The sequence below is a fragment of the Spinacia oleracea genome, chromosome 2 (genome assembly GCF_020520425.1).
Source record: "Spinacia oleracea cultivar Varoflay chromosome 2, BTI_SOV_V1, whole genome shotgun sequence".
Classification (NCBI taxonomy): Eukaryota; Viridiplantae; Streptophyta; class Magnoliopsida; order Caryophyllales; family Amaranthaceae; genus Spinacia; species Spinacia oleracea.
In genome coordinates, this window is record NC_079488.1 from 110,877,449 (window position 1) to 110,905,156 (window position 27,708).

Below are 27,708 nucleotides of genomic sequence, written 5' to 3' on the forward strand. Positions count from 1 at the left end.
TAAACACTATTAGGGTCTTGCATAGGAGGAACTACTGCAGTTGCCATTTTGATTCAAGAAACCAGAAATTCAGATGATCCAATTTGAATCAATCTCTATATTTCAAACACAACTAATCAAAAAATCCAAGTTACTTTGAACTTGATTACAAAACAAGTTGTCTGCTAAATTTTAGCAGTAAAAGAATTTGCGGAAAAATGGCAGGAACTATGTCTGCTCTGATACCATGAAGAAGTTCTAAAGTTCAAAATTATAGTTTTAGAGGAAGAGAAAAGAGAGAGAGCATTTTCATTGATCGAGAAGAATCAATCTTATTACAAAAATAGAAGCAAGAGTACAACAATCTATTTATATGGATGTGTTTGTTTGTAACACAAAACTGATGTAGATCAAGAATTCAATTGTAACCAACTCTTACAAGTTACAACCTATAACAAACTAGTACATGTCATCAATCTGTGTGGTGAGCTGCCATGTCACTAATCCATTCATCTTGATCCTCCAAGTCAAACAACATAGCCATCAAAATAGTGATCATTTGTTGTTTGTTGTTTGTTGTTGTGTTTGTTGTGATCAATCTGCATGATCAGCAGCAACTCGATCAGTAGCAGTGGCTTGATCATATACTCCAATAATTTTTGTTCTTATTTCGGTGATGGTGTTTTAATTTTGTTAAACATAGTGGTAATTCGTTTGCTCATTACTTAGCTCATTTTAACCTGGAAAGTTTGGGCGGAGATTGTGGGTAGACGAACTTCTGAGTAGTCTTTTGAATGTAGTTGCAAATCTATATAATTTCCCTTTCATGGGTTCCATAAACAGTTAACTGAAATACTTTGGCAAACAACATTTTCAACCAGCCAAGAGTGACATTTTTAAAAAATGTACGTTTGCTTGTCGTTTTGGTTTTTTTTTTTTTTTACGCATAGCACACCCGGTTCACCGGAGCTTAGCTCCGACTACATCCGGATCCGACCTGGATGAGTGAGATTTACTACTAATCTTCTACCCTAACAATTTACCACCGCCACCTACTTTGGACCTTCTGCCACGCATTAACTAACGCGGACAAGGACCGTTAGGCTTTGTATTCGAGGGTCGTGCCTCAAAGCCCAATTTTGACCCAATCATTGTCTTCATCGGCCCAAAATATACTGGAATTTCAAGTTTCAGCATACACTACCGAATCACGGCTTGTGATCCAGGATTCTGTCTTATCATCGATCTTCATTGAAGTCTAGGTCTTCGAGTATCCTCAACTTACCCAAAAATCTAAAGAACCCGAGCTTGATATCTCTTAATTCAAATTCCAATTTTTGAAAAAATCGAAAGAACTCGAGCTTGATGTCTCTCAATTCAAAATCCAAGATTTGAACCGATGTTCCTAATAAGAATTTATATTCAACTCCTTATTGGTCATTTGGACTCATTTCACATAGGAGGAAGTATTTGCGCATATCAGATATGTATGGACAAATACATATCAGAACAAAAGACAAAATAGGAAAAATGACAAAAAAGAAATTAAATGGTACTTTTTAAAATAAAAATGGTACTTTTTTTTACAGAATGGTACTCCCTCCGTCCCGGAATACTCGACCCGGTTTGACCGACACAGAGTTTAAGGGACTTGAATTGACTTATTTAATTTAATAGGTAGTAGTTGATAGTGGGGTATTATTTTAATGTAGTTAGTGGGAGGTGGATTAAGAGGTGGGGTTGGGGGAGAGTAGGGGTTGAATTTTTAATTATTTTTTGTATGGAGTAGGGGGTAGGTGGGTTAATAGGGGTGGAGTGAGAAATAATATAATATTGTTAGAATATTTCCATTTTTAGAAACAGGTCAAGTATTAAGGGACGACCCGATAAGGAAAACAGGACAAGTATTCCGGGACGGAGGGAATACTTTTTTTAACTGAATGGTACTTTTTAAAAAATGAATGGTACTTTCTTTTTTGTCTTTTAGCTATTTGTCTTTAGTTGATATGTGTGTTGTCACACATATCAGATATGCGAAAAAACAACCTCTTTCACATAGTGGTCATCTGGACTTATTTCACACAATAAATATCTATCATCTATTTACCGAGCGCTTCTAAACAAACTCCTAATATAATACTCCCTCTGTTTCTAAATAAGTGTCACTTTTTTATAAATGGCATTCCCTTATAAGTGTTCACTTTTCATTTTTGAACATACACTTGTCGCACTTTTTCATAAATCATGATTACTTTTTCTTATACATTATACACTTTTTCCACTTTTCAATCTCCACATCCACATTTATTTGTATTTTATCAATAAACAATTATCTACTTTTTCCTTTCCCAAAAAAAACATTATCAATCATTACCTCTTACACACTTCTCATTTTTATTAATTATCGCAACACTCTCCATAAGTGACACTTATTTAGAAACGGAGGGAGTAGTAGACAAACGGCTAATATAACGGTATTGAATAAAGAGCTATTGGGTTACTTTGAAAACAACAATTGTTACAAATACTAACCAAAATGAATAAGTATGAACAAATAACACATGAATAGATTAACAAATGAAATTGCTTCTTTACTAAATTCCCCCCACCCCAACTAATTTCTACTTGATGAATCTAAATCTAGGACTAGTAGTTTATTTCTAAGTTCTACTTCCCAACTATACAAAATTGATGCATTCGATTTTACATTTTTACCCCTCCGATCCCTTCCATTGATCCTCTCCAATCCCGAATACCCCGTCTGCAGCTGAATTTATTTATATTTACAGTTCAATAACGAAGCATATGAAAAAATTTATGATTTTCTTGAGTGCAATAAACTTATGTGAGTATTTCAGCATGCACTTGATACAGGAGCTGCCACAAATGTTTGAAGGTTGATAACTAGGACAGTAATGTCATCTTTGTTGCCTCTGCTTGAAGATATATCTACGAGCTTCTTGCAAGACTCCATTGTATTAACTTCTTCCCTTGAAACAACATCAACAGCTTCTTGTTCACTCACCTATAACAACATTCACCAAAAATGCAACTGTTGATTAGTAAATTTCCTGTGCCTTTAGTCCACTCGCCAAAGGCGGTGGGAACTCCTCGTAGTAGAACTAGAAAAAAAAAATCCTCTGCCTTTATATGCAGTAAAGCACCAAGGCCGGACTTGTACATATCCAAAGTGAGACACATAACAGGGCCCTCCAATTCAAAAGGCCCCAAATTGGGTGAAAACATTCCTTAAAAAGAAAAAGAATCATTTTCTATATATGAATAGCAGCACAACAAAGTTATGGGCCTTGTAACAACCTAGCTACAATAAGAAGTCTGCAACTCTTTAAGTAAAATAGACAAAATATAAAAATTATAGGGGCCCATTTTTATTATATTGACAAATTTAGCACAAGGCCGCTTAATTACTTGGGCCGGGCTTGTAAAGCACCTGTGGTTTTTTAGGTTTAGTTTTGACTTTTGACCCGTAACTTACTCTAGTCTGACACGTACGAATAATTGATCTACGGGTACATAATTAAAGATAAATAACGTTATAGATGTAGTTTGAAAGATGAATCAAAGTAAATTCTCCAGGACAACACACGCATTACACTACTGTAAAACACAAAGAACTCTGCGACCAACTGCTCTTAAGATGACTTGTTTATTGTTAAGGGGGACTTGCTCCGCGTCTCACACTCTCACCGTGAATTGCATGAGTAGTTGAGTACCTCAACCATGTATTGGATGAGACTATTCTCGTTCAAGACCAACTACAAACTTCAGATTCTGCCACATCAATTATCCCTTAATCATTTAACCTACTTTTCCATTATTCATAGTTACATAAATTCTCCATGTTTTAACACATTATCCCCGGACTCACCTAAGCTCCTTAAATAAGATAATTAAATAGGATAAAGTCTGATGACGTGACATATTTGATTTGGGTGGACAAAAGTGAAATCTTAAGCGAGTCTTGAGTAAGTCTTAGTTTTTCAAACCCACCTCCAGACTTGTTGTAGTCCTTAACCACATTATCCAAGAGTCTAGCACCAAACTCTCCTTTAGACCTTTAGACCAGGGATAAACTCGCCATAAATACAGTATTAAACAGGGTGAGCAAAATTTATTATTGTACCTTGTCCCACAGCCCATCTGAGGCCATAATAAGAAAGTCACATTCTGAAGTTAAGGGGACTTTCTGAATCTCAGGCTCGGAAATTATCCACTCTTTCAAATGCAGGTCTCCTATTGCTCTTGACACTGCAAGAGTACCTTGAAGTCTCCACACTCCGTTGCATCTATGTACGAATCCGCCCTACAATATTTATTGTACACAACTACTTAATTAGAAGGCTATATATATATATATATATATATATATATATATATATATATATATATATATATATATATATATATATATATATATATATATATGGAGTACTTCAAATTGTAATGGTGTAGAATGATAGAGATAGATATTGAGCTTAATTTACTCACTGCATTTTCTATACGAGAACGTTCATCTTCTCTGCTTAAATGGTGATCATTTGTCAATTTAGTTGCTAATCCTTTTCTACTCAAAACTACTCTACAATCACCAACGTTAGCAACGTGTAATTCGCCGTTTTTTACGAGCACACTTGCTGCACAAGCTCCACTGTTCACACGCTGCAAGTACAAAATAGCGTACCAATTAATACTTGCGGAGATTATCCATGTTTGGGAAGGCACTGATCTTATATCCATCTATAATTCCATACTTATGCAGTTATGCTACAAGTTTAGACACTACAAAGTTATGCATCATTAGAAATGGATTGTGTGACAGATATTATAAACATCTCAAATTTGAGACGGATTAATAACATTTTGTCTCTAAATAAAAATTGAGATAGAATTATATATGCAGTTCAAACAAATCCGTATCAAATTTGTAATGGATTTGTCAATATTGCATCTCAAAGATTATGCGACGACCCTCTACTTGGAACACCCTATTTTCGTCTCAAATTTGTCTCTAATCATCATTCTGAGATGGATTTGGACTAATTAGATACGGATTTCTCATTTCTATAAAGTGATTATTTTGTAGTTAGATGTACGCAATCTTACCCTTGTAATATACGTAGTACTTATACTAACAGAGATGTTGTTTTTCGACCTTTAGTCTAATACCACAACAATTATTTTCTACTCAACTAGTAAAAAGTGCGAACTTTGTAACATCCATTTTAGTTTGCCCCATTATAATCCAAAAGTCAAAGAAAACGGTACAAAACTGTATCCTTCATGTTTCCTAATACGAAGTAGAAACATCCAATTTTCTCACATATTTTGTTAAATAATGTTGTTCTAAATGTACCTAAATATACTAATGAGTTGGTCAACAATGACATGATGATTGAGGAATGCAAAACAAATCATCCATGACATAACACCCTGAATCTAAGTGCTATAAACAATTGAATTGGATTGAGTTGTCAAGAAGAGAATACATGAAAAAGTCAATCCCAAAAGACAGCAATTCACAAGGAAAATGCAGATTAGGACCTTTTTAATACAAGGTTTAGACGAGGTCAATCTTCCAGATATACAGCCGTTTTTTTTTTTGTGTGGTCACATAGACCCTTTGACACGGTCTTTTCTTTAACTTTTTTAGTCAATAAAATGCTATTCACACACTGAGAGTATGTCCTAGTGTCCCAGGTTCGAATTCTCCGTATGTATTTATAATTGTATTGTCTTTGTGGTTCATTTGCACATAAAAAAAACTTTCGTTTTAAATGATCTTCACACTTTCCGTTTTATCTGTTTCATGATGCTTTTCACATTGTTTTTATACTACTTTTGGACATAAAAATTTACTATATTACTCCTCTTACCACATACATAACATAGAAGTATAACTTTCTACTTACTTTTTCTCGGAGTACTTTGTTCATTTTTCTTCTACGGGAAATGATAAATCCAAGGAAGAATTTCACTTCTTCCAAGGAAATCACCTTTAAAAAAATATGGATTTCCTTGGAAGAAGTAAAATTTTCCTTGGATTTATCACTTCCCCATTTCTACACCCTTACTTTTATTTTATCCACGTCTTTACATACTCTTCCACTTTTTTATTAATATTTATGTAAATAGTATCTGCAAATATTATTAAGAAACGGAATAACATATATGTATATACGAGATTCAGCTGATTTATCTGGTTTCTAGTCTGGTCTTGTTGGTTTTTTTTTTTTTTTTTTTAAGCCTTTTATGAACTAGTATGGTCTGACCCTGATCTGATCTGATCTGTTTTTTCTGATCTGATCTAATAAGCAATAAGGTGAAGAGAAGTATTATGCAGTCTGTACCTGACTAAGGAACCCCTTATCAGTCTCCAAGTAGCCTCCGCGTATGGCCTGATCAACTGTATGCTGATCTGCTTCTACGAGGTTTTCAAGTGCACTCAGAATGTTTTTCCCTAAGTTATCTGCGACATAATCAGCTGCAGCTTGGCCTCCGTGTCCATCAACAACAGCGAAAAACGCCTGCGTTACCAATTTTTCAATAAAAACATCAATTCAAAATAATAAAAAAAATTACTCCTTCCATACAAAAATGTAAATTTCCATGTCAATATTTTGGTGACAATGGTCTGAATGTTACTCCCTCCATTTCAAATAATAGACTGCATTTGATTTTAGTGGCAGTTCTTAGTTATGGCGTAGGTGGGTCAAGCCCCACCAGGCGAAATATACTGTAGTGTATATTTAGTTTCAGCCACTTAAAATTTGAATATAGTTGTGCAAACTTTATTTATATTGCTTAATTTTTCTACTAGGCCCCTCGTAAAATTAATCAAGAACCGTCACTGTTTGATTTGACTTGAGATCATTTTTAAAGATAATACTTCGCTTTCCTTCAACCTTCACCAACTAAATTTTAACATCTACTCATCTAGAAATGTCAAATGTGGCTTATCTTTTCTCAGCATCATCACATCAATATTTTTGCTTTTTCATAGTTCTTTCTCTTACTTTTTGTTCTATTTCATGACTTCCATAATTCCATCCACATTCGAGAATCTTGTTCACATCTAATAACTACATAACTATGTTTCAAAATGATGTTTACTCTTGCGTCTTAGTCCATTTTATGATGTTTTTTACATTGTGTTTTATTTTATTTACGAACATGAAAAAATTACTATCTTACCCTTCATACCCCACAACATTTACTCAGTACAATTTTTCACTCAATTTCTCTTACTTCATTCATTTTTTTCTTACACTTATCTACTATTGTACACATATCTCTTACTTAATCCATATTATATTATATGTATCCACTTTTTTTACACACTCTTCCTCTTCTGTATTAATATTTGTGTAAATATAACGGCAAGTCTGTAAAGATCATTTTGAAACGGAGCTAGTATTTTACAAATTCATGTCAAAGTCAACCATGAAGTTCTTAGTGGGAAAAAGGGAAAAACAAAAGTTTGCAAGAAAAAAAAGGAATGTTGAAAGGGCAATGTACCTGGTTAGAGTCTCCAGCAATGTCAGTAATAACCTTGTACCGATCTTCCATATTCTCTCGCCTTCCTTTCTTACTCAACACACAATATTCTCTCCCTTGGAACGCGACTTCAACGTTTTCGATCTTCCTTTTCTCCGAATAAAACACCTTCTCAGGGCTAAATTCAGGCAAAACTAGCATTGCAGGCCTCTTTCGCGACGACTTAATAGGCAACACATTGACATTAGAATTATTATTATCTAAACATTCAATTTCCTTAGAATGTATGTGTGTGCCAAGTTGATGAACCATAACATTGGCAACCCATGGAAACGAAGGAAGAGGCATAGAAACAACGGTTTCCATTATTCCGGGTATGGAACTGGGAGAATGATCTGGGAGTATGGAAAACAATATAATGGAGAAAAACCAATGGAAATCCTCAATGTTTATCATAACTTGTTAAGCTATATATATAACCCATGTTACTATCTTTAAGATTGATTGACAAATTAAATATGAAAATGGCTTACAAGAAAGGGTTATAAATAGAAATGGTCATTTTTTACTTAGTTGCCTTTTGTGGAAGGAAACCCTAAAACAAGTCAAAGGTTGTCATGGTCTTATTAATGTGACAAAGGCACGTTTATGATAGGAGAGAGAGAGAGAGAGAAGGAAAAAGGTGGGAAGTTGGAAGTTTTCGTTAAGTGAACAATTGGAAATGGTCTTGCATGCTGACGCATTCCAATTCGATTACCTGATTGGCTGATTCATGAAAGGGTTGACTTTTTTGCATTTTTTTATTTAATTGTGGAATAAAAGAAAAACTATCTGCCAAAGTCATACAATTGAAAACGACAGGGTAAACTCTTAAGAAAGCCAACATGGCCAGCAACAAAAATAAAACACGTCCTTATCCATAAAATGGAATTTTATTGGACGGTTTGAGGGGAAATTATGGCTTTAATTTGCGATCTTGGTGCATGAAATTAAGGAGGCCGGTGGTCAAGCATGGATTTTACATTTACACTGATCAGGGATTCGAACATGATACTTATTGTAGGGTCGTAGATAAACCCTAAATTTTATCCACTAGGCTAAGACCTCATTACGTCAATACTCGTCAACCGTATAGAGTTAATAGTGTAGGTTGTATACAATGGTTGTATCTTCTATCGGCTATCATATACAACACAATTAATCACCACAAATCACATAAAAAAGTCATCCAATTTAAGAAATTGAGTTTAATATTTGCAATCTTGGTGCATGAAAATAAGGGAGCCGGTGGTCAATTATGGATTGTACTTGTATAACTTGTATACAATAGTTGTATGCTCCCTCGACTATTGTATACAGACACGATTAATCACCACAAATCACATAAAAGTCATCCATTTACGAAATTGAGTTTAATTATGAGGTATAATTAAAACCTATTGTGTACTAATAAAACAATGCACATTGTTATATACTACGTACAATTTTTTTAGGTATTAATCAAAGGAGTACTTAGTAATATTTGGTCGTAAACTCGAAGTAATAATGTACAACGTACATTAGAATAAACGGATTTTTCATGAAATACCCCCGAATTTTGGCGTAATTCACCAAATGCCCCTCGACTTTCAGAAATTCACCAAATGCCCCTCACAAATGACTTAATACCCAAAATACCCTTACTAATGATGCGCCGTTAGTCCTCCGTTAACCTAATTTTCAAATTCACCAAATACCCCTATTTTAATACTTATTTCACCAAATACCCTTATTCAGAAACTTAATTCACCAAATACCAATAACTTAAAATTACTCATTTTGATGCTCAACGGCTAGTTTTTGTGTTTGAAAATTAGCCGTTGCTTATTGTTTGCTTATAAATACTCTTTTTCTGACGGTTTATTGTAGTTTTCCTATTATTTTGTTAATTTCATATCATTTTTGTCATGAGTTTTCTTTCAAAATCATCATCCACACCCAATGAGTCCACATATGTAAGAGTCCCAAATAAATTTTGTTATCATGGGAGAAAATTTGACATCCGAATATCTGATACAACACTCAATCTGAAGCTCCGGTACAACACTAAAACAGAAAACACTCCTAAAACACCTCAAAACGTCGCAACTCTTCAAGAAAATAGCTACTTCTTTTGTACCTTATTCTTTATGTGACCAATTAATTATATTTACCACGCAATCGGAAGGTATTCCTTTTTCAATATGGGAAATATCTTTAACATATGCAAACATATTAAAAATAAAGCTCTTATTAATTTTATTCTAACGCATATGTTCCAGCTACCTCGGCTTCTATTGCTTCCATGCCACATATTTAACGTTAACTCCCTTTTGTCTCCTGTCTCTACTGCCTCCAAACATCTTTCTTCAATCTCCTAACTTTCTCTCAACCTTACAGTCGAGGCATAAAGGTTTTCTCACTTTTCTTTTGAGCTAGGTCCTATTGACATGGTCAGATTTATGGACAAATGTCTATTTTTGGATTTGAGGGAACAAGAAAAAAAATGAAACTAAGGTATGTTCCAAAGCTCATGAACCAGTGAAAAAACATGAATCTTGGCACAAAGATTTGCCTCCAAACTCAAGATTTTCACATCATGAATCCAAGTTGAAATCGAGGTTGTGATAAAAATGTATGTGTTATTGAACTTGATTTCTTAGTTTCTTTACCATTCGGACAATAAGAAAATTAAGGTGTTAGCTTTAGATTGAATTACTTCAGCTTCACTTACATAAGATCCCTTTGAAAATGGGGTTTTTTGGCCTTTTGCTCAGCTAAAGTGCATTGTCTTTACTGGATGAGGCCTGAACTTATTGGATCATAATTGAAACTTACTGAGTGTTGTATCGGAGCCTCAGATGGAAATTTCCTCCCATAATATTAGAAATTGTTTGGGACTCTTACATATGTGGATTCATGGGTGTGGATGATGATTTTGAAAGAAAACTCATGACAAAAATGATATGAAATTAACAAAACAATAGAAAAACTACAATAAATAGTCAGAAAAGGGGTTTTTATAAGCAAACAATAAGCAACGGCTAATTTTCAAACATAAAAACTAGCCGCTGAGCATCAAAATGGGTAATTTTAAGTTATGTGTATTTGGTGAATTAAGTTTCAAAATAGGGGTATTATATGAAATAAGTAATAAAATAGGGGTATTTGGTGAATTTAAAAATTAGGCTAACGGAGGACTAACGGCGCGTCATTAGTAAGGGTATTTTGGGTATTAAGTCATTTGTGAGGGGCATTTGGTGAATTTCTGAAAGTCGAGGGGCATTTGGTGAATTACGCCATAATTCGGGGGTATTTCATGAAAAATCCGTAGAATAAAGATGTGTCATATCTTTATTCTACTAATAGGAGTAGACATGCTTGTTATATTTTCCATCGTACACCCGAGTGGCCGAGTGAATGAGTAAGAAATCCGAATATGTCCTAGCTAGTAACACCCAGGCCTAAATAAAGATGGTTATGGGTCAGGCTTCAAGCCAAGCTCACAAGCTGTGGGCCATAAGGGCCCGGTCCACACCAATCACACTTTATATCGGGCCGGGCCAAGAAGTTCAAAACAAAGCCTAAACCCATATGTTGTCATGTCGGGCCATTGTATCTAAGCCTAATTTTACTAAATTTAGCGTGTCTTGTCGTGCTTTTTTCAAAAAAATGCAGGCAAGGCCTGACTAACGGCCCGACTTCATGCTCATGCCTGGCCGTGCTTTTTTAATTTCAGATCTTGGGTCGGGCCGGCCCACAGCCATCTTTAGGCCCCGAATGGTAGGTAAGAAATTATGCTCCATGCACACTACCCTACACAGAAATACAGGATGATATATGCTCCGAGGAATCATGATATAATTTTAGTCCAACATGTCATTTTTTAATCATTTTGATCCATTAAGATGCAAGCTGCTACTCCGTCTACCTTTAAACAATAATACTCCAGCTTACTAAACCCAGTCCGCAGGGTTAGGTCGTAGCTTCATTAGTGCATTGTCTGATTCAACCCTTTCTTCTTAAGTTCTTAGGTACAGTAATTAAAGCAAAATTAAGACGTAAGAGGAAGTACCAAAGTCAAACACACATGTATCAGCACACATTTTGGTCAATTTGCGGCCGCAGTTTCCTCCTCAAGTGTCGTGTATAATGTATTATTCATCTCTCTAACTCTTTTGTTAATGTCCACAAGGCCAAAGCTAGTAGATTAGCGTTTCGGGAACTCCCATCTTCCACTCATTCTTTTGCCTGAGAATGAACGAGTCACAACTAAAATTAAAATAAAGGACAGAGTTTTAGAGTGGGCATTGACAGAGCCAAACATAGTGCCAACCCACGCCAGTTTTCTAGATGTTCATTTTTCAGACTGATAAAAACATGCACATAACAATCAGACAGCACAACAGTTGTTTTGTCACTGTTTGAATGGTTGAATAGAATAAGATTGACTAATAAAGCCAATGCATATTTCAACAAAGTATTGACAAACAAAATAAGTTGGTAATTTCATTGCTAAACTTCTAGTTGCTCAAAACCTGAAGAAACTCTAGACGAAGATTTGGAACATCAGTGGTTGATAACTTGAAATAGGGTAGATACTAGACCTGATCAAATTGCGGGTCGGGCTGGGTCGGGTTCAGGTCGGGCCATGACTTAAAAATTCTGCACGCTAAGTCAGGCGGGACGGGCTGGGTCAAAATAACGGGCTTTTGGGCCATTTTAGGGCCTGGCCAAGTTTCTAATTAAAATTGCAATTTTGAGTTACCAAAAACCCACCCCAAAAATCAAAATTTGGGTCGGACCAGACCTGATAAACATGCCTAAATAATCGGCCCAAAACCTGCAATTTTTCGGGTGAGGCCAGCGGGCCAGGCTCATGATGATCAGGTCTAGTAGATACCTTACCTATAGCAAGTGGATAATATTTCATACCTTTGATATTCGCTCAATTAATTCTGGGACTGAGGTAGTACTTTGGATCCCTGAAAAACCTCCAAATAGTTTCTGCCTTCTCAGCTGAAAGGTCAGTGTTTTCCAGAATATATTCCTTCGATGCATTTGCTATTGCTTCAATTGATCCAATAGCTTGATTGAGCTGGACAAAGAAGATATTTAGGTCCACATTCTTAACAATTGAAAGTATGTGTGCAGCCATACAGAACATCAATGGCCATTTGGCCCTAATTTTCACTGTCTGAAATACAGCTCTGACATCCATAAAATCAATATAGTGATCATCAATGTGCTTGCATTCAATAGCCTCAGAAAATGGGTAGAAAATTGTTTTATTCATCCGAACTTAGTGGCTAGTTTGATTTAAAACAATAAACTAACGGAAAATTGATGAACATGTAGTGTATTTTCCCTATAGAATGGCTAGCAAATTAGCAATACATATAGAAAGATAATTGTTAAGTGTCCAATGTAATCCATCCCCCATAAACAACCATATTTATCGTTCATCACCCTTAAACTTCCACATACTAAACCATGGAAACAGGAGAATTTAGTAACAGGCTGCTCAGTTAACATGATCCCAAACTTATGGTGATTTTCCCCCCTTCAAATTACCTTTTACAACATATTCCTAGCACTCTTGTACACCAAAATGAGCAGAAACAACTCCTAGCGTTCCCAGTAAACAAACAGAGTTTGTCAATGCATAAGTTTTCACCATCACAATTCACAAAGGCACAAGCTGGTGAAAAAATGAAGCATGCCAAAATTTGGCTGAAATGTGAAGATGGCCACTAGAAGTTCCCGTCTTAATCTAGCATTATCTGTCCATCTTCCCTCATCTAAGATGTCTTCTTTTGCATAGTAACCGGTATTCTCCTTTCTAGGAAGAATTGTGCAGTCCATTTCATTCTCTTTTTTAGAGGGGGAGGAGGTGTGTGGAGAGAGGAGAGGTATGGGGCTCTAATGGTCCATGATAAAATATAAAAAAATCAGGTATCAAAGTTTCCTTCTCTTTTTCCTGTCAACTCCATCAGGTCTAAGCCGCCCAACAATATCCACCTTCCTCCAAAATCTAAATATACTTTAATGGACATGATTTGTATATATATTACTCTGTATATAGTATGCAAATTGGCAGTTTAACATATTCCCAAAGGACAAATTACATTGAGTAAATAGCGCATTGCAAAGGATAAAGTCTAGATTGCCCAACAAATATTTCTGGGGGATTTCTGCACTTGACAAATGACAATCATTAAAATCGTTTGATCAGTTTTGAACCTTATTCAAGTTTCGAACACGAAATATATCTGTGTTTGCTAAGAAAAGGAGATTTTTTCTAAGGGAATAAGGCTAGCAAACAATTCAATGTTATTTGAATTACCGAGTTTGCATCGTGGTTGTCTATGCCGGGTATGGATGTGACCACCCTGAGAAAAGCGTCCATCCCTTGCACAGCTTTTATCCTCTTTGAGAAAAAGGGAATCCATCAAGTCAAGTAGTCATATAGATATAATGAAGTATAATGCCACTGAGAGAAAAGAACCAACCTCAGCCTTCATTCTTGCTACGACATCTTGTTTCTTACACACTGAACAGGATTTTCATCAGTCCATGAGATAAGAACGAATGAGCATTCAATTACCAAATTGACATCACAAGCACTTCAAAAAAAAAAATCCTTACCACCACGGACATGAACAATCTTCACAATTTTCTCAAATCCCATCTCCATGTCAAGAACTGATATAAATGTAGGCCTTCCAATATCAATCCCACTCCTTCACAATTTCAAAAAACATACTTCGTATAAATTAATGATTACAAACTCTTCCATGTCCAGTTGAGTCCAGAAGAGCTTAATTAATGAGTATACTAATCAAGGGACTCACGCGAAGTAAGAGTCAATAAAAGATTCATTTAGCTCCTCAGTTGGAATGGTGACAACAACATAGAGGTATGCAAATTGCTCCTTCAGCTTATGTACCCTATGAATGGAGTTCATGGACATCAAAGTCATGCAAGAAAGTTTTAAGTAACCCCATGATCAAACTATTTACCTGCTATACATCTGTGAGGCGCGGTTGGGATCCCAGGAAGTCACAAAGACAATAGCCACTGACACTCCTCCACAGTTGAAAATAAAATCCTACTCACAAAAATGATATGCCAACATAAAATTCTTTAAGAATAGTAAGTATTAAAATTAAGTGACAGAATTATGGACAAATAAGAAAAGTTCAAGTGAATTACAGGATCAATCGGGACAATATTAAGCTTGAAAGAGTTTGCACTAAGGAATGTCGAGATAAAGTTGATGAAGGATGGATGTTGCTCTTCTTTCCACTTGATGTTCATCAGACACACCCCACTACTACCTGAGTGATCGATGAGAGAACTTGACAGCTTAAGTTCATCATTTCTTTAAAGGTAAGAGAGTAAGAGACTATACAAGAAGAAAGAATTCCTCCATTAACACAAGAATCATAAAGAGCCCTTAATTTGTTCTTCTCTAATACTTGGTTTCTTCCCAAGTTCAACAATATTTTCCCAACAAAGTACAGCTAAATAACTAATTTCGAGGTTTTTCTCCACATTCTAGCCAATGACATTACACAGTCCTGAGTATGGTACCAATATCGCGGTATTTACCACCTTTACTTCTCGAGTTCTCGGTCATATAGTTCATTATGTTCACGGATAATATTGCTAATATCGTGTGCTCGAACGATTACCATTATTCTTTCATAAAATTCAGGAAACTAGCAAATAACACCAAATATTGAATATTAGGATTAATCAATCGTTTTGTTCATCACACCAAACATGCCTTCTACAGGTCTACTAAGCTAGAGAAATCAAATAATTTGTTGAGCATAAATTACCATAAATATTTCAAAAATAAACTGTAATTAGAGGATAATGTGCAATGAACGTTGAAAAACATAAGAAATTCACGATTATATGCTCAATCAAATCTAAGAGTATAGTCAATCGTTCTGTTCATCACACCAAACATGCCCTCTACAACTGTACTAAACTAGAGAAATCAAATAATTTGAGCATAATTTGCGATAAACATTCTCAAAAAATAAACTGTAATTAGAATAATTTGCAATGAAAATCTAAAAAACATAAGAAAATCACGATTATACGCTCAATCAAATCTAAGAGTATGACGACCTAAATTTGCGATAAACATTCTCAAAAACTAAACTGTAATTAGAGAATAATTTGCAATGAACGTCGAAAAAACATAAGAAAATCACGATTATACGCTCAATCACATCTAAGAGTATGACGACCTAAATTTGCGAAACTTACTACACGACAGCAACAATTGTACAAATTTTGTTGATAAAAACAGCAAATTAGCACGGGAAAATGCAAGATTATCCAGTGAATATGGCGGGAAATAACTCAAATCGATCATTCAAAGACTACAGTGGCGGAAATATACTGGAATGCGGATGTTAGATGTGTTATTGAAATTGAACTGAAATTTTGAATTACAGATGAAAGGAAGAAGAATCTACCAGTCTGATGTGAATGCTCAGATGAAGTTCGAGGCGCTTGAGCTCCGTAACTTCTTCCGGAATCGGCCATTGATGCTGAGCAATTGCTGCAGGGGAGAGAGAGCGCGCGAGCTTCACTTTAATCAAATTTTCTGTATAGAGAAAATGGATTGAATTCGAAAATAATCAACTGTACTATATATAGACCATGACTAGAATAAAAACCGCTGACATCATCGTGGTACATATTTCGTTTTTTCATGAATATTTCCTCCGAAATTAATTACGACATCATCTTTTTTCCTGATGGGGTTTGAGTGTTTGACATACGTAGGGATGCAATTCTGGTCAATGGGTCAGGTTCGGGATTGGTTTCCGGTCGATTTCGGTTTGTGTCAAAAATATCAGAAATAACATAAAACTTAATATCGCTAAAAAAATATGTTAAATGGGTCAAATCGGGTAAATTTCAGGTCATTTGGGTTCGATTCAGGTCGGGTTCGAGTTTCTGAGTCGCTGGCAATATATCCCTGACCCGACCTGATAACCCGACTCGAACTTGATAACCCGACCCGGAGGCGATAGAGAATACACAACTCTAAGGCGGAGATGGTTTTGATGAGCAATTAACTATGGAGGCATAAGAGAGGAAGTAAAAACACATATCTGATATGTGTGTCCAAATACATATCAGAACATAAGACAAAATAGGAAAAAAGACAAAAAAAAAATTAAATGGTACTTTTCTAAACACAAATGGTACTTTTTTTTACAGAATGGTATTTTTTTTTTACAGAATGGTACTTTTTTTACATGAATGGTACTTCCTTTTTTGTCTTTTAGCTATTTGTCTTTTAGTTGATATGTGTTTGTTGTTGCATGCCCGATATCCGCCTCGACGCACTCGGCATAAGAAGAGTTGAAAAGGTGAAAGGAGGTTTGTGTATTCAATAGGGCCCGCTTGGTTTCCAACGGCCAAGACAGACGCGAAGTTTTTCCTTTTTGTGTGATCAAGCGGGTGGCGAGCGGGCCTGCTTGTTTTCCCGTCGGCTCTTGCTAGCTTCCTCTCTTCATATTTTGATCGAGAGATGTGACTTTCTTTTTTACCCTTGGATTGTCATGTATACCGTAGCATTGTATATACTCTGTTACTCATAGTATGCCAGTTTTAGAGAGAAGTGGTTGATAGTAGACCTGGTTATTGGACAGGGTAGTCCAATGGATATAGGGTTAGGGTCAAGTTAATAGGGCTTTTATTGGACAGGGCTCTTATTAGACAGGGCCTTTATTGGATATGGTCATTATAGGGTCAAACTTATACTATAATTATTTTGAAAATTAAAATAGTAATGATACAAAAAATTACGTGTATAACTTCGTATTTACTTGTACTTGCACATGGCTCTTTTGTTTTTCATTTTTCATTGCTCGTTTATTGACCCACCCACTAATGACCCGCTAATGACCCGCGACCCGCTTTTGACCCGCCCATTATCGACCCGCTAAAAATGACCCTTTCAATACCCGACCCTCTTTTGACCCGCACCGACCCTGACCCGCCCCGCCCGATAACCAGGTCTAGTTGATAGTCCTTATTGTAAGCTCATGCACTTAAGGTTTAAGTGAGGGAGAGTTGTGAGGTGAAGCTTGCTTAACTTGATAATCTCTTCGGCCTATTGCCAACCTTATTTTCGCATTTGAAATGTGTTTCTTAAACAATAATTTATAGTCTTTTTATACTCCCTTCGGGTTTTTTTTAAAATGCATTACTTATTTGGACACATAGTTTTAGGAGGCTCATGCAAAATTAATATTAATGGTGCAAGTGGACAAGTAGATAATTTATTTATTAAAGAAAAACAACGAGAACCAAATAGTGATAACATCCACCGTCCGGGTTCCTCCCTATGCTCCCTCGGCGCGTGTGAGAGATGATGGTTTTGTTTAATTATTTAAGTGACACCATGAGAGGGAATAAACAATCTATACTATATATTAAAAGGCGTCTAAAATAAAGTATACGTGACACGTGGTACTCTGCATATGGGTGGTTCGCTCCATGTAATGTTCATATACATTAAAAAATTTCAAACATGATTTGTGTAAGGTTTAAACCCCTAACCTTGAGTTTAAATAATAAAGCTTTTACCACTAAGCTATTACACGTTTCATGTTATCATTGCAAAAAAATATATAGAAGTAAATGTGAATGTTATTAATGTAATAACCCGGGGCATCGCCCGGGATCAAAAACTAGTAAAGTATTATAAGTTGGGATTAATGAGAGGGAGGGAAATAATAAAATAATAAAATTTTGTAGAAAGATATCAAATATAATAGTGATGCATTATAAAAGCACCTATAAAAAACAAGTGATGCATTAAAAAAAAACACCCATAAAAAACAAGTGATGCATTTAAAAAAACGGTGGGAGTGTTCTCTACTTAGTTCGATCGAGTTAAGATAAGTATTATCGAGTCATTTTTCATAGGTAAATAATGAATCCCACGTAGTTTAATTTGAAAGGGGGGTCGTTATATGTTCTGAAAATACCTTGATAAGGTGATATAGTAAAAGGTTTCTTTTAAAGTCCATCTATTTGAATATCTGAACTAATTTTTTTTTTCTTTCTAGGAGTGACAATAAAAATACAAATTACAAATGGGAAATGACTTGTAACTTATTGTGCACAAGTCAAGTCACCAGCCGTAGATGATCAACTATTGTTTTAATTGTTTCAATTCATTTCATTTAAGGTCTAAAAGTTTGTAAAATTATGCTTGGTGACACAAACTTACAGGTAAGTACAACCATTGACATCAACTTGTCTCTATAATGAGTTTAGCACCAATTTAGTCATTATAGGCAACCTATAACATACCGTTGATCCAAGTAAGTCTCATTTACGGCAAAATATGATTTTAAAATAATATAAAAAGACTTCAAAAATAATACGGAGTACTCTGTGAGGAAGTTATTTCGGCATGCTGTGATGTGTTTCAAAACACATCACAAGGGCATTTCTGTAAATAAATTGAATTTCAATGGTACATGTTTTAATCGTAATGATACATGTTTTTATCGTAATGGTACTCTGTTTAACGAAATGATACTTTTTTTTTAATGAATGGTACACAAAATGCCCTGTGATGTACATCACAGCATGCCGAAATTCCGCTCCCGTACTCTGTAGTATTAATTTGATTTGCTAAACTCAATAAAAATTATTAAGCTCGAAGTGGGCTCTCCAATTTAAAACTCATAAAATTTTACCAAATTCAGTCGAGCAATGTTAGAGTCTGGCTCCATTTGGCTCGTGTCCACATCCTTGTCTACACGCCTAGTCGTACCGTACGACTGTTAGGCTCTGTTTGGTAACATTAGCTGAAATTGAGCTGAAACTGATAAGGTAACTGAAATCGATAAGTTAGCACTAGAAATTAATAAGGTCCTGAAAATAATAAGATACTGATTTGCATCAACTGTTTGGTAAAACTAGTTTTATAATAGACCTGATCAAACGGCGGGCTAGGCCAGGTTCGGGCCGGGACTGGGCATAAAAAATCAGCCCGGTATGTCGGGCCGGGCCAAGTTTCGGGCCAAAATTTGTGCCCAAATCCGCTATTTTCGAGCCTAAAATACCGGGCTTTTCGGGCCATTTCGTGCCGGGCCAAATTTATAACAAAAAAAGTGTATTTTCGTGTTTCCCAAACTCGTCCAAAAAAAATTAAATTTCAGGGCCCGGCCGGGCCCGAAAACCGGGCCGGAAAATTCTGTCCAAACTCGCAAAAAAGTCGGCCGGGCCGGGCTCGTCTTGATCAGCTCTGTTTTATAAGTACCTGAAATTTTAAGTAATTGTTTAATTGATTTTCTATATAATACCGGCATTACCAAATCTAAATATTTATTTGTCATGAATAGTTACAAATAAAATACCAATCTCAATTAACTCCTAGTTTTATTTATTTATTTGTAACTAAAACAATTTATACGAGTATTCCATAACTTGAATTAAAAAAACAATTTCTCGTAAAAAAAAAAACAATACTCGTATAAAAACCAATATCCTAACCTTTTCCTGTAAAACACATAAAAATCAATAGCCCGACCCTAAGAACTTTATCTTCCCTATTTCTCATCTACTCCTCAACCAAATGAAATCCTCTAGACCTCTACCCTGTACTTGCGGCCTATCTTCCCTATCCTTCTACTTTGTTCTTATCTTCTTCTAGTTTATTTCTGGAAAAAAAAAAATAACAACTTGTATGTTCGAAATCGATTGGTTTATATAAAGTTATGTTTGGATTAAATTATAGGATTTTGGCATATATCAAATTTGCAAGTTTTGCTGTAATATAAGCTCTTAATATTGATTCTGGGATTTTTTTTTTAAAATTTGATTAATCAATTTTCCTGGGTTTTGGTTTGAAGGAAAAGAAAAATTTCAGCTCCTGATCTACAGACGTTATTTCGAATAACGTCTGAATTTCAGTCCCTTATCCCACAATCATTTAAAATGACTTATACTAATAGCACCTAATAATTTAAGGTGACTGAAAGTGTTTGACAAACAAAGCCTTAGAGCGACTATCCGCAGATGAAGGAAGAAAAGGGCATGGAATTAAAAACCACTCCTAGCACCACCATGCCAACCACCTCCACCACCAAGCGCCTCCTCTTCGACCGCCGTTACGGTTGGGTGTCAGTCTCTCTCCTCTTTCTCTCTCGCACTTACCCTTCAATCCTTACTGAAATTAGTACTCTAATAAGTAATGGCGAAATCATGCTTTTTATTTTTATTTTTTTGGGTCAGAATTGATGAATGGAAAAGCCCATCAGAAGAAGCCCTAGCTGGTGGCCGTGGAATGTAATTCCTCTACTACCCAATTTATTGTCTCAATTTTGTTAGTTTTATTTTTTTTTATCAATTGCTTAATCTGTTCAATTTCTTTTGATTTTTTGAAATCTGTAATTAGGTTTTGCGTCGTCCCTATTGCAAAAGGATTGGTAGAAATGGCCTCTAATTCGGTGAGTTACTGTTGATTCTTTATAAATAGGGGGTTGTGGATAATTTAACCTGGGAATTTCATGCTTAAGTAGATGTACTTAATTAAACAAGCTCTGTTTAGTTGAAAGTTGATTGGTTTAAGCTAGGGTTTTTGAATTCTCTGTATTACATTTCCACTGCAGAAAGTTTCATATATCAGAATGAAATTTTAGCATTTGTGTTTAGTGTAGAATTTTGGAATGAGGAATTCTGACCCCAGTTCGATTTCGTGATTCCAAGATTTTGCGGTTATAATTTCATATAAGTTCGGTTTTTCGTGTTCCATTCTAAGCTTGCCTTCAGTGTATGATATGGAATAGGATTTGTTATACTCAAACCTAATTACATATATCCTGGATAGTGGGATCCTCGTTATATCGCTCAACCGATTTGCATTTTCACCTCAATGCATCTATCTTCATTGAAGCATAATAAAGAGACCAATTAGAACTTAGTTGTGATCGAATCACTATAAGAAAATGGATACTAGCGACACAAAACTTTCATTGTGAAAAAGGTAGTATGCTGGCAATAGCTAACTTCACTGCTTTTGTCCAATCTACTACTTCAATTTCTCTTTTTATTGTTCCATTCCCACATTAGTCTTGTTGACATGAAAAAACCCGAGAATAGAATAATGAAAATATGCTTGTTGACATACACTTTTTGTAGTGCTAGACTGCTATGCATGAGTGATGCAAATAAGGGAGAGAAAATGAGGTTGAGGTGGTTTTCTTGGTGTTTGGAACTCTTTGCTGTTGTGCTGATAAATCAATAGCATGAATTAATTCAGGCCATCACGAAATGCATTTAGCTGTCTAATTATGTAGGTGGCTTAGCCAAGTTATCTTCCCTTTCCAGCAAAACATTACTACAGTCTGCACCTCTACAGTTAAATTTAATGCTGTGTATGGGCTGCTGAGAGTGCTGACGAGTTCAGTCACGTTTATTTAGAAGAGTGTTCATTTTCGTTTCTTTAACACTCGAGCCTTGACCTAGGTTTGGTCGAGCCTAGTCCCGAGTTATTCGAGCCTAGTCCCAAGTTATTCGTGAATGTATCGGTTCCTTTTTTACCCAAGCTATTTGAATAATCATGCAGCTTGCTACCATAGCCCCTGCTTTTTGAAATAGAACCAAAATGCAGAGTCAGAAAGAGAATTCCCCATTTTTTCGGAATCATTTTGACTGGATAAAATATCTTGGTACCTTTCATTTGATGATTTTTTTCCATGTTGTAGAAAATGGGTTTCGTCCTGATCAAATTGAGCCTAAAAGAGTCCATTTGAAACTTTTTTAGTTTTTTAATATGAAGTTGCATTTTCCACCATTCATGTTATCCTTTCTGTAAACTATGGTTGGTATGGTATTTCAGCTAATGTATAAAAAGGATCAAGGTACACCGAGGCAATAGAGTTTCTTCTGTGCCAAGGCGCGCCTTTGGTGTGCCCTATTGAAGTGAGGCGTACTATAAAAAAAATTGACTGATGTGCGCCTCTTTGAAGTCGCTTCGCCTTGGAAAAGAGGCATTGCCTTAGCGTGATGAGCACCTTTTTATACACTGGTCTCAGCCGCTTCTGGAGCAGGGATTAAACATTTATTCAGTTTCTGATGGCTAGTCACTAGGTCATATGCTTGCCAATGTTTTAAAGATATCCTTATTCCTTAGGACTCGTATAGCTGTAAGGCATCCTGTTAATTGCTGATTTTTTCAGTGGGAAGCAGTTAGGATTTGGTTTAGATGCGACTATGTGAGGCTATGGTTTTAGGATAGACGTATAAAATAAAGAAAAAAAGGGATTAGGTACCTGACCTCTTCACCTTGTCTCTACTTCTCTCTTGTATACCCATGTCACACACTTGACACTTTTACAAGGTTATGAAATCCTTTACCAACATTTGTTTCTTCACCGGTTCACCCCGCCACACCACTTACGTTTTAATACAAATTGTAAATAATTATTTAAAGAGAGAGAATCCTTTCGGCCTTTCCTGATAATAGCCTGCGAATAGGCTTGACATCACAAGTTTAAATAGAATTTGCAAACAAATAAGCTGAAATTTGTTTATATATGTATTTTTAAAATAAAAAAGAAAGCATTTAAAATTTTAAAATTGGGAATATTTTCATGAATGTCAAGTTACTGCACATTTGTTCAATTTTAAAACAGTGTCTGTGTGTCTTAAACAATGCACCCATATCCAACACCCGTACCCGAGTTTGAGCAACGAAGGGACTTAGTAAGTTAGTTATGTATTTGGATTCAAGGTCTGTTATAATGTCACAACTGCTTTGGAAATACTGGGGTTTTATGAGCTGTATTACAATGCATTGGACTTATTTCTCCATACTACTCCGTAACAATTTTTGATAGACTTAGACAAGTGTTGCCTTACCTGATTGCTGAATATCAAGGTGCGTTTGTGTAAAGAACTGACTCGACTCAACTAAAAACACCCAAAAACACAATAATGAAGAAGAAGATAAATTGATTAAGGCCAGCCAAAAGGTTACAAAAGGCAGTAGCTTTAGGCTACCAATCTCCAAAAGAGTGACTTTAGGTCACAATTCACTACCTATTTCCTGCCCTTCTCTCTCTTCCTCTCTTTCTCTTTATACTAACATTCTCTACTGACTGCTCTAATGTCCTTGTTGTTTGCTGTTGTGTTGCTATTGTTGTTGGGCTGCTCTTCTTGGGCCTCATTAGTTGGGTTCATTACATAGTGAGATGAACTGATAATTTGGAGCAGAAAAATAATAATAGAAATATATTTAATTAGCTTGATGGATGAAGAACACAAGAGGGGATAAAAGTAGTGACTTGAGGCCACCAATCTCTAGGTTTAGTGACTTGAGGTCACCACTCTCCAAAGCCTAAACTTTCGCAAATTCTCAATATGCCTCTCATAACCTAATGTGCCCTTATTTATAACCATTCTACTACAACTACCTAATTTGTCTTCTACCTAATATTATTCACTACCTATTATGCCCTTCCCTTACACTTGGTTCATTACAGTTTGTGCATAGTATATTCATTTTTCTTGGCATCATGGTATGCCAAGATCTAGTTAGAGAGTATGGAAGGAAAAACAATTCCCTAGTTGTCTTGTGGAAATAGATCTTAGGAAGGCATATGATACTGTGATTGAGAGTTTTTTAGGGGAAATGTTGATTGGGCTAAAATTTCCTTCAGAGTTCATTCATCTGACTTCTCCCAAACACTCTTTGCTAGTCAATGGTTATATACTTCTATGCATGGGGTTTATTGAGGTCAAGAGAGGCTTGAAGTAGGGGGACCCTCTATTCTCTTCGTACTCTGCATGGAATATATGTCTAGGATCTTTAACGTGTTTGGGAAGCAACCAGGTTTTGGGTTTCATCCTATAGATGCAAAGCTATTACACTGACTCACACGTGTTTTGCCGATGACATCATTTTATGTCACAAGGGTGATGTTAAATCAATTAAAATGCTAATTAGTGGTTTCAAGCTGTTCACTAACAGATCTGGGCTTCAAGCTGACCGAACTACTGAAGTCTGAAATCTATTGTAGTGGCATGAGGGAAGAGGATGTTCAAGGGGCTCTGGTAATGACTAGCTTTCCTTAGGTCGTTTTCCTTTTAGATATTTGGCATTTGGGTCTCCCCATATGTTCTTAGAAGATTTCTGCAGGGGGACTGTATAATGGTCATAGATAAAATGACTGCAAGGCCGGAAACTTGGAGTTCTAAGAATATTTCATTTCCTGGAAGGCTTTAACTCATTAATTGGGTTTCGATGTTTGCATGCATATTTGACACAATCTGTGTTTTTCCCTAAAAGTGTGCTAACAAAATTAATGCGCTTTGTAGAGCATATCTTTGGCATGGTAACACTCTTAGTTCAGCTCCTGTTAAAGTGAATTGACAGGATGTTTGTAAGCCAAAGAAGGCAGGAGGTTTGTGAGTGAGAGACACTATTGTGTGGAATATTTCAGCTTTGGGGAAGCATCTGTGGGCTATCAGTTCAAAACAAGATAACTTGTGGGTTATGAGGGTTCACTCTGTGTACATCGAAGGGAAGGATTGCTAGGCTTATAAGCTTCCAGAGGGACAGTAGCTGACTAGCTGGTACTTGAAGAAGTTTTGTAGTGTGAGAGAACAGATTAAGGAAGTATTAAACCTGATCTTATGGGGGTTGGTAGCAGGTATTTCTTTAAAAGTTGTTATGATTTACTCTCTCAGAAGAAGAATAATTGCTGCTGGGCTCCTGTGGTGTGGAAAAGAATAGCTATTCCAAAACATTTGCAGCCTGGGTGGCTTTTCAGCTTAGGTTGCCTACAAAGGAAGGTTACTATTACGGAGTACTACTACTACTACTACTACTACTACTACTACTACTACTACTACTACTACTACCTACCTAGAGCCAAAAACCTCTATATTCAGGTCTTTCTCAGCTAAGATCAACACCAGATTGCTACACCTGTGCTTTTTTTTTCTTCTTCTGAAAAGTAGATCTACATAAAATCAACCCACTGGTGCTTTTCAGCACCCTGTACGTGATTTTGGTGAACCTTGTCCTTGATTTTTGCTTTTGTTAGTCTGAGTATTCTTAGGTGGTTCAATCTGACCCCAAATGTCTTGGTAAAAGTACCTTTGAGATGGAAACATAACCGAGCGAGGAGGGGTTGGTGCAGTGTCAAGAGTGGTTAGAGAGAGAAAAGTAGGAAAAAAGGTAGGTTTGTGGGCTGCATAGAGAGAGAGAAGGGTTGAAGGATTTCCATATATTTCCTTTCCTTCTCGTCCTTGATTCCTTCCCTTGAACGTAACTCATGGTTTTGTCCTTGATGCTTCGGCCAAATTGATTACCATTCCTGCTATCTACTATGTACTCTGAATCAGCATATGTAATGGTGAACATACTGATGAAAAGTAGAGAATAATTCTGCAACCTAACCCTGCTGTTTCTTGTGGCAACTGTAATTAACTGCTTAGTGCTCACAAGCGGCTCAGTTCTGTTCACTTAGCATCTGTTTCTATTTCTCTTTGTTATTAGGCGTGTCCAGTAGTAGTATTGGACTTTCGTAGTCTTTTAAAAGTGGCGAGGAAAGAATAAAGAAGATGATTAGCATAATTGCATGTATCTTTGTATCGGATGAAATATCATATACTGTTTGTTGAATTACATAAACAAACATACTATTAAAGTTAGTTTCTTGATCAAGAATAAGCTTAATTGGTGTCTTCTCAGGTAAACATGGCGGTGAACTCTGCCATTGAAATTCTCGAAAGACGTGACCATTTCAGTCCTCAGCAGTTGCAGGCCACAGTTGGCAATCAGCTTCAGCAGCTTGCAGCTTCTATGCAGAAACCAAACTTGAGCTTGTTGAAGCTTAAGGGGAAACCTGCAGAAAGTGGCAACCAACATCAACTGGAAACTGTCTAAAACTGGATTAAACCAGGGAAATTAAAACCCCTGTAGCTTAATGTGTTATTGTGTGGTTTCAAATTTTCGATAATAGGAATTTAGGATGTTGGTGCATGTAAACAAATAAACAATACCGTTACAGCCCTTACAGGTATACAATTGACCTTCAAATTCGATTTTTTTTAATTAAATCGATTTGTTGATAGAATATTTGAGTTTATGCTTAATTCAGGTCTTATTTCAGTTGCAATTTTCAGAAATATGGTATCGAGTTAGGGTCAATGGTTACTGGTTAGGTCATTGGACACTTCATACTCGATTTCTAATTGGATTCAAGTACCTATGTCCAACAACTATTTTGTGAAACTTTTAGCCCGAAGTGAAGTGTTCAAGTGTCATACTCATGTTCGAGTGTCAAGGATTACATGAAGTGACATAAAGAATCCGTGAAATTGCAAGGTGAAAGTTGGTCATGGTTTATGACCTGTATTAGGAGATTTCTAACAAAATAAACCGATTTCTATGTACGTTCAAATCGTCATATGGGCATCACGAAAGGTATGAATTAAGGTAATAAAGTGGTTGGACCGAGCCATAAGCGTACCATAGATTTTGCATTCGCTATATACTTCAAATTGTGAACTCGAAATTCAAGAACAAAGAGTTGAAAAACAAAGTTGGTTGTGATTTCTTTTATTCCGACACCACTTTGAAAAATGGTTATTCTTTTAATTCAATGGAATGAGATAAATATATTCCGGATTAAAAAATTAGACTTTTTACTCTATAGATATGCAATTTAAAAAAAAAAAAAAATTGACAAAAATGTAAATTAGATTCAATCTAGGTCTCGAAATCACGTCCATGACTTTTATTTTTTTGGTTGGATGATGACAATACTTTGCCTACTAAGCTAGCTTACAATGTTTAATCTCTCTCACAAAAGAAATAGCTGATCATAGTATGATACTATATTATATTACAAAAAGGATAATATATACTTCCATGAAATGCTCGATGACTTAATTCACACTCTAAATTGACCCATACTCTAGATTCACTTTCATTTTATTACAAAATAAGCTAATGTATCCGATTGACCAACCTCATACTCTAAATTGACCTAACCTGAAAAAATTGACCGAATTTGAAATTAAGTCAATTGATAACAAAGGGTGCATTATCTTCACCGAATAAGACGTCGTTGTAACTTATTTAATATGATTTCAAAATCATTGAACCTGATTATAACTCGTCTAAAC

The 27,708-nt window shown here is 35.8% G+C and overlaps 3 protein-coding genes across 3 annotated transcripts; 1 reads left to right on the top strand and 2 right to left on the bottom strand.

Annotated features, from left to right (window-relative positions):
* Positions 1–2,476: 2,476 nt before the first annotated feature.
* Positions 2,477–8,494, bottom strand: LOC110796151 (probable protein phosphatase 2C 2). The gene is made up of 5 exons (XM_022001186.2): positions 7,516–8,494; positions 6,348–6,524; positions 4,489–4,659; positions 4,124–4,303; positions 2,477–3,004 (listed from the first exon to the last, which is right to left on the bottom strand). Exons 1-5 carry the CDS (start codon positions 7,948–7,950, stop codon positions 2,834–2,836), a joined length of 1,134 nt encoding a protein of 377 aa, XP_021856878.1. The 5' UTR covers positions 7,951–8,494; the 3' UTR covers positions 2,477–2,833.
* A 2,871-nt stretch (positions 8,495–11,365) lies between these two features.
* Positions 11,366–16,243, bottom strand: LOC110796183 (protein PARTING DANCERS). The gene is made up of 9 exons (XM_022001215.2): positions 16,011–16,243; positions 14,728–14,852; positions 14,535–14,623; positions 14,367–14,462; positions 14,161–14,255; positions 14,025–14,065; positions 13,859–13,942; positions 12,448–12,610; positions 11,366–11,763 (listed from the first exon to the last, which is right to left on the bottom strand). The coding sequence occupies exons 1-8, from the start codon at positions 16,078–16,080 to the stop codon at positions 12,461–12,463; spliced, it is 750 nt and encodes a 249-aa protein (XP_021856907.1). The 5' UTR covers positions 16,081–16,243; the 3' UTR covers positions 11,366–11,763; positions 12,448–12,460.
* A 3,828-nt stretch (positions 16,244–20,071) lies between these two features.
* LOC110796152 (uncharacterized) lies at positions 20,072–26,654 on the top strand. The gene is made up of 4 exons (XM_022001187.2): positions 20,072–20,690; positions 20,803–20,856; positions 20,966–21,017; positions 26,270–26,654. Exons 1-4 carry the CDS (start codon positions 20,587–20,589, stop codon positions 26,462–26,464), a joined length of 405 nt encoding a protein of 134 aa, XP_021856879.1. The 5' UTR covers positions 20,072–20,586; the 3' UTR covers positions 26,465–26,654.
* Positions 26,655–27,708: the final 1,054 nt, after the last annotated feature.

What these genes read in the sequence shown, in the direction of transcription:
- LOC110796151 (XM_022001186.2), bottom strand. Translation starts at nt 7,950, where the DNA reads ATGATAAACATTGAGGATTTCCATTGGTTTTTCTCCATTATATTGTTT. An exon ending in TTGCTGGAGACTCTAACCAG is followed by an intron (nt 6,525 to 7,515) that starts GTACATTGCCCT and finishes TTGGTAACGCAG; the next exon opens with GCGTTTTTCGCTGTTGTTGA. An exon ending in ATAAGGGGTTCCTTAGTCAG is followed by an intron (nt 4,660 to 6,347) that starts GTACAGACTGCA and finishes TTGTACTTGCAG; the next exon opens with CGTGTGAACAGTGGAGCTTG.
- LOC110796183 (XM_022001215.2), bottom strand. Translation starts at nt 16,080, where the DNA reads ATGGCCGATTCCGGAAGAAGTTACGGAGCTCAAGCGCCTCGAACTTCA. An exon ending in GCCTCACAGATGTATAGCAG is followed by an intron (nt 14,463 to 14,534) that starts GTAAATAGTTTG and finishes CTCCATTCATAG; the next exon opens with GGTACATAAGCTGAAGGAGC. An exon ending in GATTGTTCATGTCCGTGGTG is followed by an intron (nt 14,066 to 14,160) that starts GTAAGGATTTTT and finishes AATCCTGTTCAG; the next exon opens with TGTGTAAGAAACAAGATGTC.
- LOC110796152 (XM_022001187.2), top strand. Translation starts at nt 20,587, where the DNA reads ATGAAGGAAGAAAAGGGCATGGAATTAAAAACCACTCCTAGCACCACC. An exon ending in GACCGCCGTTACGGTTGGGT is followed by an intron (nt 20,691 to 20,802) that starts GTCAGTCTCTCT and finishes TTTTTGGGTCAG; the next exon opens with AATTGATGAATGGAAAAGCC. An exon ending in TAGAAATGGCCTCTAATTCG is followed by an intron (nt 21,018 to 26,269) that starts GTGAGTTACTGT and finishes GTGTCTTCTCAG; the next exon opens with GTAAACATGGCGGTGAACTC.